At 45.8% G+C, this 9,178-nt stretch overlaps 1 protein-coding gene across 1 annotated transcript in view; it reads right to left on the reverse strand.

Annotated features, from left to right (window-relative positions):
* Window positions 1–5,069: 5,069 nt before the first annotated feature.
* The window catches only part of IRF4 (interferon regulatory factor 4), a 13,244-nt gene continuing 9,135 nt past the window's right edge, over window positions 5,070–9,178 (reverse strand). Inside the window, exons 6-7 of the mRNA XM_009586453.1 lie at window positions 8,901–9,013; window positions 5,070–6,933 (exon numbers count right to left, since the gene is read on the reverse strand). Coding sequence (XP_009584748.1) covers window positions 6,790–6,933; window positions 8,901–9,013 — 257 coding nt within the window. The 3' untranslated portion in view covers window positions 5,070–6,789. The remainder of the gene's footprint in view (window positions 6,934–8,900; window positions 9,014–9,178) is intronic.

A 9,178-nucleotide genomic window follows, 5' to 3' on the forward strand; every position in this document is an offset into this window, starting at 1 on the left:
GCCGACCTATCACAGCTCCGGGCTGATTTCAAACTTCCTTTTTGCGGTTTATGTCGCCTCAATTTATTCATTTCCTTGTAACTTACAGATAGACATCAATGCTTGCTATATTTAAACGGTGCCTGTATCTGTGTGGGGATTGTAGGTAAGCCATTTTATTCATAGAGTGATGGTTTTAGAGGAAAGTGAGACTTCAGGTCACCCTTCAGGCTGGCACCGTCTCACGCATGGGTACAGGTGACCTGCATCCACGCCCAGGGACGCCAGGCAAACCCCGGCCCACGGCGCCTGGGACACAGCTCCCGGCTCCTCCACCTTCCTGCCACCCCACCACGGAGAAGGCTTGTCCGCCTCTCTCCCATCCGCTGCGCAAAGCCCAGTGACCATCCGGGCTGATTAGTCCAAATAATAAAATTGTTAAGGTGGTGCAATGAAAACTTCCAGGATTTGGTTATATTGGGGGTGGGGGAAGCTCTGGAAGAAAAAAAATGTGTTTTGTTTAAAAGGAAGAAAAGATTTTGCACTACTCCCATGTGAACGTCTGTCATTTGTTTCACCGTTTTCTTTTGGAAAGTCCAAGCCTGGCGAAAGCTACCGTGACCGGTGCTACAGGATGGTAACCTATGTTAAAAATCACACAGCAGCAACTCCTCTGGATGCAGGATCTCCAAATATTTGAGGAAAAGATGAGTTAAGGGATGAGGACATCGTGAATTCTTCAGACCTGCTCTGGGTTTTTCAGCTGTGTTGTGAAAAACCCCTTGCTCTAAACAGCTCTGACCTTTCCTATTTCTTGGAGACTGACGTCTCTACAGTAGATACATGATGAGGTCACTCACCCTGTTTTTGAAGTCTTTCTCTCTCACTGCTCCTCGCATGGGTTTTTTCTGTGGGAGGGGACAGTCATGAAAAGGGCTAAACCTCTCGATCATATGTGAAAAAAGGAAATGAAAATAAGTTATTGGAGATGTAACCAGACCTGACCCATAACTTTGGTTTCTGAGGATATAAAAACTGTGAAACCCAGGAGAAGTTTGAAAGGAAAATGGAGGGCATCTAGCTCTAAAAGCAATTTTATCTCAAGCTAGATGCTCTGTGCTAGAAACTGGAAATGCTCAGCCTTCGCTTTTATGAGACAATTATGAATGGCTGTAACAGGAGCGTGAGAAACAACTGATTCAATCACCTCCTTGAGAAAAAGTAATTTGAATGTGGTGGCTCAGGCTGAAATAAGCTGCACACCAGCTTCCTACGGAGAAGCCTAGCATAAATGATTGCCACGATTATATTCTGCTGAGCATTTTATGGTTTCTAGGGTGAGAATCACAACTGGCAAGACCCAAGAACATCCTACTAACAATTATAGGAATTGTGGTGTTGTCTAGAGGCTCACCTTCAAAGGTGGTGTCCCATCATGCTTGGCACTGCGCAAATAGTAAGAAGCACTACCTGCCTTTAGATCTTGCTGTCGATGTAAAGGAAGATTGAGAGAGGACCCAAGAGAGCCAAAAGTGTTAGCTAAACCCACAACAAGGTATTTAGCAATGCACATTACTAACTGGCTGCAACCACCAGTAAAGAAGAAAATTTCTTCGTGACCATGTACCAATGGTACCTATATTAGACCAGGAGGAGAAGGTATAAGACTACATGAGATAAACCGTCCCGTGATATATGAGTAGGACTTACCCAAGAACAGAGACAGGCTAATGAACTTTGGAGACAAACGGTAGAAGTGCTTGAACCTGAAAGTGTCTGACCTCTGCCTGTGCTGCCGCTGGCCATCCCCAGCTCGGAGAGAGGTTCTGCATCTTGCAGACCTGAAGAAATCAGGGCATTCCTCTAGCTGCCTGATCCAGATTTAAACATCTGCTCTTCACAAAGGAAGTGAGAAGAAGCAAGGTGGACAACATGGTATGAAATGTGTTTCACGCACGTGGTAATGCACACATTGCACTAGTACTCATACTGGTACTGAGAGCTTGGCAAACATATTTCAGCTACTAAGATGCAAGTATCTGCTCTAGATTCACAGAACTTCCTCTGGTAGGTGGTTTCATTGATACATGGACATCATTCCTGCCTGGCCAGGAAATGGATTAAAAGCTGGGGTGAGCAGCCAGGCCAACCAGAATCCACACGTTTTTGGATTTCAGACATTTCTAGAGCAAGAATGCAGAAGCTGGTCTTGAAACCAAAACAGAGCAAGCCCAAGGGTCAAAGATGAAACCACTTCCCAGGAACAGGGAGGACACGCATTACCTGCAGTTTGTGAAAAGAAGTCACCTAAATTTGCCTGTTCTCTTAGCTTGAGAGGCAGAATTTGTGCATAATTCATGACCTGTCTTTTGAAGGGAGCAGGGTATGGTAGCCGAAGCCTGGGAGACTGATTTCAGAACAGTGCCCAGCACACAGTCCCGTGTCTAGCCCCAGTCGGCAGCACTGTAACTGGAGGGGCAGGAGACTGCCAGCTGGCCTGCAGAGACGTGCGAGGCAGCCGCGCTGCGCCAAGACTGCAGAAACAATAAAAATGCATTTGCAAAATGAAGTCCTGAGTTTCATCTCCATTGTTTCCCAGGGCATGAAGCTACCCCTAAGAGCTGGAAGAAATGGACAGGGCTCTACCTTTTCTTGACTGTTGCCTTTTCACAAAACACCACCTTATGCAGGACCACTTAGACATCAGCTTTCAGGTCAGACTCTGCCAGAGAAAAGTGGGAAACCAAATCCAAGCCCAGAACCAAGGCATCCGGCCTGTTTTTCAGTTCCCACTTGGGCACAGGTGATTGCCTTACCCTCTTGCCAGTTGCCAAAAGGGCAACGGCAACCCATCCAGTCAGCGTGTTCATCAGTTATTCGATCTCTATAACTCAAGGCGTGTTATTTTGAGATACCTAAGTTAGCTCCGCCTTGACCGTCATTTCAGCATGGTCAAAGCAGTGAGCATTTTGCAGGCATTCGGGCACTTGGTACCTGTAACCCAGCAGTGGAGCTGGTTGTGGGTCTCAGTGGATGTAACCACTCCGCTGGGATGCGAAGAGGATGCGCTACCTGGCTACACGCTTGAAAGCTAAATGCTTGGATGAGCTGCACAGCAGCTACCTCCCAACTGCTCCGAGTCACCGGGACCTGTCGACATCTCGACCAAACTCGCAAGCACTTGATCACAAATAAATAACTCTTAGCCTCCTATTAGCCAGATCAGAGTTCAGATAAAAAACACCCTGGCAGTCTTTAAAGTCTTGCTGTCCGAATTCAGCTAAACTTGACATATAGTTCTGCCTGGGAAAGGAGATACTACGGTTGTTTCAAACTACTCGGCTTTTTGTTTTTTTGGTAAGTACTCTTTCTCTCTCTCCCACCCCCCCGCCTCTCTACAAGTGTACACAGACAATGATCTGAGAGCATGCAAGAGAAAATGCTTTACTTTTTCCTGAAAGCTCTCTGCCGAAGGTGGTGTTTCCCCACCTCCACGCTGCTGACAAATGCTGATGTAAACAGCATGCATATGCCTGTCTAAAAGGCCACAGGGGTTTTCACGTGAATCCTGTGTTTTTTCCACAAACCCTGTTACACTGTATTTCAGCTTAAAATATATCTCCTCTTTTCTGGTTAACCTACAATCCCTTTAAGGCTAATACAGTTTACAGCAGTAGGCAAAACCACTTAGCAGAACCAAATTTTGAAGAGAGGTACTTCAGCTGCAGAGCTCTGGCCCGAAACCCTTTCAAGAAACAATTGTAAGTGGCCATATTAAAATAAGAGAAACCAATACTGACACAAATTGCACGCTGAAATTGTTTGAAAAAACACCAGCTATGCCTTTGGTGTTGACGGGAGTAAGACATGTCATTTATAACGCCGCTGAAATCATAACAGGAAGGAAGTAGACCTCAGAAACTATAAACAAGTTAACAGAAGTAGGAAGTACTTCAAATGCTTTCACGTAGTGACTGTAAAAAAAATACTGAAAGGAGAAAATGTTTTCAGGGTTTTTTCTTGTTTGCTGCTTTTTTTTTTCCACTTTGTGTATCCATAAATCCATTTTGAGCAGTAAGAGATACTCACAAAAGTCAAATGCAGCTTTAAAGTCCTCACATGCAAAATAATTCACGGTACAAATCAACAGATTGATTTTCCTTCCGCTCTTCAAAATGCTCCATCCCCCCAAGAGAAACACCTCAACCTCCTTCCTTGGTTAAAATAAGTCTTTCACCTGCATCTCTCTGCATTCAAACTAAGCAAGTTGTGTTTGTCCAGAACATAGATGGTGCTCTTCTCCCTCCCTCTTCACAGCCACTGACTTTAAATCATGCTCCTTCAAGGAAAATAATTAAAAGCTCATTCCAAGACCAAAAATGGTAAGGCACCTCGATAGCCAACAGCAGCCTGTTGAGAGAAAAGAGAAAATGCCCCCCCATCTTCAGACATCTCACAAATCTCGTAACTATTTTTCACACCTTGCTCTGTCTGCAACCTGCTGCACCCAAGGCCCCTGCTCGGGACCCTGATTTCCAGTAAATAGGGGCTGCCCGGTGAAATTCATTCCTATTCTTATCTTCATTATTTTAGTTCACTTGTCATCCTCCTCTTCACCCTTTCCCAGCTTTTCTCACTTGAAAGCACTCTGGAAACCATAGCGACCAGTAACCACCACCTCCAGCTCCAGCCGCCAGCCCGGCAAGCGGTGGGTCAGAAGGTCCCCCAGCACTGGGCTGGGCAGGGGGGGGACCAGCCCGGTCCCCAGCCCCAGGGGCCACGGAGGGGCAGGGGCAGAGCCCTCAGGTGCACGGCAGCACCGGCTGCAGGGCTCTGCTGCATCGTCCGTGGTCCGGGAAACCAACAGCCAAAGGGCAACCTCCTTGTTTTCCCTTTTTCTACTAACTGTAGCTAATTTCGCAGACATTTTTGTAAGAAAAAATCCTTACCTTTTGACCTTTCCCTGCACTTTTGGCTTAAAACACAGTTCCCCATAGACTTAGCCAGCAGTGCTGCCCATTAGTTCGCAGTGCAGAACCGAGCCCATTAGATTTGCCCCGCCACTGAAAACAACACATACAAATCAAGTTGGTAGGGAATAAGGACTTTATTCTAAGATGTGAGCTGAAGCAATGAGCATATGAAGCAACGACCACTAGAAAAAAGTGAAAAACACACCAAATATTTGTATTGTACCAGTTCAGTTTGAACACAAAAGTCCCTTTCAGTAAAATGTATGCACAGGCCAAAAGCATATGCGGAAGCTGTGAAAGTCACCTAGCACAGTGCTTTCAATGTCTAAGAAAGAGGTCTCCCCTGTGAAAATCTTTAAGCCAGGAAAAACAACACTTCAAGTAACAAAGAACACAAAAGTAAAAATGACCTGTTAATTCCGCCTTCCCCGTGGAGAAGGAGGGGGATAATATATCCCAAAAGAGTATGCATCTTTAAGATGTATAAATTCAAAGTCCCTAGAACACAAGTCTGCTGCCAGACCAAGTACCGGTTTTTCATCGTCATTTAGAAATCCAAGTGAAGTATGTCTGTTAAGCATAGGGAGATCGTGTTCTGGAGTTAAAGCTAGTAAGATTACACGGTCTGCTCGCCAGCGAGGAAATTTCACTGACATGCTTACCCAACAGACCTCTTCTCTTCACCTTTGTAAAGGCACCCTACCATTAAAAGCTGCAAATTGCATCAGATTATACTTCTGTAAAATTTTTGAAAACCAACGTTAAAAGAAGTATTTCCTTGACTGTCTTAATATGGGAGCAGCCAAATGCTGCTCTCCTGGAACTCTCCCTTCACATTCATTTCAGTACCACTGGAAGGAAGCTGTGAGTGCACACAAAGAGCGGAGCTGGCTCTGTACAAGTCAGAGGTGGTAGTTATTTTAACCTGGCTCACGTGTGTGACATCAAAAAAGGGCTAGCAGGACCATTTCTGTGCTATTTTCAAGGTCTGCCAACGTAACTCTAATGCATACTATATAAATATATATATAAAATGCATAGTAGCTTTCAATTATAATAAAAATGTAACTTATTTTTAAATCTGCTCTTCGGGACTTTAGAATTTTAGTCATTGATCCACTAAATCCACAGGTAATATGAGCTAAACGGTCACATTTCTTAACACAGTGCCATAAATGCATCACCTTAGAAACTGCTATTATGGGGGCTAATCCAATAACAACAGTGGCAGCAACAAAATTCATTGTCAGGACAAATGTCAGTCAGGCGTTAAAAAAATATGTCTCTGAAGAATTGCATTGTTTTTAAAAAATACACTGAAATATTCTATACAAGAATATAGGCATCACACTTATGAATCTAAATTTATATCCACTTACATGTATTAGCTATTCTCAATAAACCGTCTACGTTTGCTACACACCTATAGTAGCTACAGTTTCAAATTGGGAACACTGCAAATTTATGTTCCTCCCCTGAGATCAGTAATCCAAAATAAATAGCCCTGCAAATATAACAGTGTAAACTCTGGATTTAAGTCTCCGGTAAGAATCAGTCCTCCAAACCCAAGGAGAACGTTAAGCAAACGTAAACATAGCAATCATTTTGTCAGTTTTGAGTTATTCTCAGCGACAGTGGAACCTATGTGAGATGTAGCATCCAAACGTTGAAGACCCGTCATTTGTATCATACAATATGGTTATCCTAGTTCACTTTCCTATCATTGAACCCGTGAACACATCCAGCTGTGATGTGGATCTCCAAATTGCGACCCAGATCTGCTCCTCCACTCTGCATAATCTTTACAGTGCCTTTAAAAACACTCTTTCTGAGGATCTTATTCTTGAATAGAGGAATGGCGAATAGATCTGTGATAATCCTCTGGACTAGTCACAAGTTCTGGTAAATCATAGCCTCTCAGAAGATGTCCACTGTTTTGTTGAGCAAAGTAATACAGCTGCCTGGCAAACATTGGTTCAACCTTAAGAACAGACAAAATGTTAATCAGACATGTGACAAAATTTCATGCTCTTCATCTTAGTTATTTATGGTGGTTTTAAGTTAAAAACAAGGCAGGACAAAATAGTTCTGCTTACCAGAATGGGAAAACAATTTCAGTGGTATCACTAATCTCTGTTTTAAGCTAGGGCTTGCCTGTTCTGCTGCTAAGTGCCTTGCTAACTGCACGCACTCCTTTCCTCCACGGCCTTCGTTTAGAAGGGCACGTACCAGTGACACAAATGATGTATTAGCAATTGCAGCCCCTTAGCCAGCCCCTGGGTGTGAGCGATGCCTACAGGCCAGACATGTCTGTGGCCACTCGACGTGTTCAAATGCATACACAAAGTGCTGAAAGTCTCATCTGCGTTGTAAAGTACTTCGAGGACTGAACTTGAAATGCTGGAGCCCCCTGAGATACGTCACCAAACGACTGTGTTTGAAATCAGACTTCAGTCTAACACCAAGGTTACTCTTCTTTCTGTTCATTCAAGCTCTGATGAGGAATCTGTTCAACCACCAAGAAGGATTTGTATGGTTTAACACTGCCTTCACTTTGTCTCTTCAGAAACCACTGTTCCCCCTCAGGGCTTGGGGCTCTGACTGCAAATATTTAAGTTGCACACCGAGAACAAACACCCAAAGCTCTCCTTACTCTCGGGGGATGGACAGGTTGGACAACTCTTCTCCATAACCCTCTCCTGCTGGTCAGCCAGCCCCTCCATGTTAAGACACGGGCACCACTTTGGAGTAAGAATATGCTGTCTGTGGGTCCCGACTCTGGGAAGGGAGAGAGCCAGAAGGGATCGCTGCCTTGGAGCAGCCCCACCGATCCCCCTTCCCTTCCTCTCATCAGCATTTGGAGGCAGCTGAGCACCTCCCGTCCCACCATGGGGAGACGGGAAGGCAGCGGGGCAGGTGAGCCAGACAGCTCCCGGGGCATAGCTGTTTGGTGGGATGGTGGAACCCCACCAGCCCACAAGCTGGGACAGCCCGAGAAGCTGAGGAGCAACTGGCAAGGGGGAAGCAAAGCTCTGGAAAGAGCAGGAGGTACAGGCTCACAGAAAAGCTGCCAGGACAGGAGATGGAGAAGGGAGCTGGAGAATGGATGCTAGGAAGGAGGGATGGATAGCTTGGGATGGATTTGTGAGCTTCCCACCTTCCACCCCAGAGACTCGCTAAGCAGCAGTGCGGCAGCACGAAAGCTACGCAGCTAAGGGCAGGCCACGGCTTATGACAAAAGTCTGACTTGTTACTACCAAAGGGCCTTTCGAAAAATTAAGAGAGACACCAGTTTTCTTCCCAAGGACGCAATAAGCTAAGCCCTGCCGCTAATGTGTGCATTATCACCTCTCTTGTGGTTTTAGGGCCAACACAGCCAATTTAGAAAGTACCTGGTCTCAGTCTCCGTCATCACCCTCTCTCAGATAGCATCCCGAAACACCAGCTTTGAGTGTGTGTGAACTGTGGTCAGTCAGACCAGGAGCTTGCCAGCTACCTTAACCCTGAAGCTGCACAGGCAGCCCCTGCATCCCATTAAGGGCTGAGGTCCCTGAGGTGCAGGCTGGGATTCTGGAGCACCTTCAGGTGCAGTGGTTGTGAAAGCACCGCGTCCTGCACCGGCCTGGCAGCCCAAGGAGCTGCGCAACCGGGACGGCAATAACAACGCAGCCCAGCTCTGCCAGGGTACCTTTCAGCTTTAGATTTTGAAGGGATTTGCAAAAGAGCTCACTGATGGTTTACAGTGAGGGAAATTAGATGCTCTGCCCTACTGATGGCTACCAGTCAGTCCTTGGCAGATCTGGGGATTCAACCCCGGTCTGGATAGCGCTGCATTTTTAAGAATTTATTACCTCCCTCACAACGTACACAAGGTAGAAAAGCCTGACTGACAGATTCATATCCTCCAAGGAATATGTTTCTTTTAGGTAAGGCAGAAGTCCTACTTACATGGGCTGTAATTAACTTCCTCTGCCTCTGCGGATCTGGAAATTCCTCCCCAAAGCACAGAGCAACCTGGTATCTCGGCAGTGGGCGTCCATGGTGAGCAAAGGCTTGCAGCTCTGGGAAGAGAGAAAGGGCCGTGTTGTGGGTTAACCCCGGCAGGCAGGTAAGCACCACGCCACCGCTCGCTTGCTCCTGCCACCGGGATGCGGGAGAAAATTGGAAGGGCAGAAGTGAGAAAACTTGTGGGTTGAGATAAAGACAGTTTAAGAGGTAAAAAGAAA

The sequence above is a fragment of the Fulmarus glacialis genome, unplaced genomic scaffold (genome assembly GCF_000690835.1).
Source record: "Fulmarus glacialis isolate BGI_N327 unplaced genomic scaffold, ASM69083v1 scaffold9631, whole genome shotgun sequence".
NCBI lineage: Eukaryota > Metazoa > Chordata > Aves > Procellariiformes > Procellariidae > Fulmarus > Fulmarus glacialis.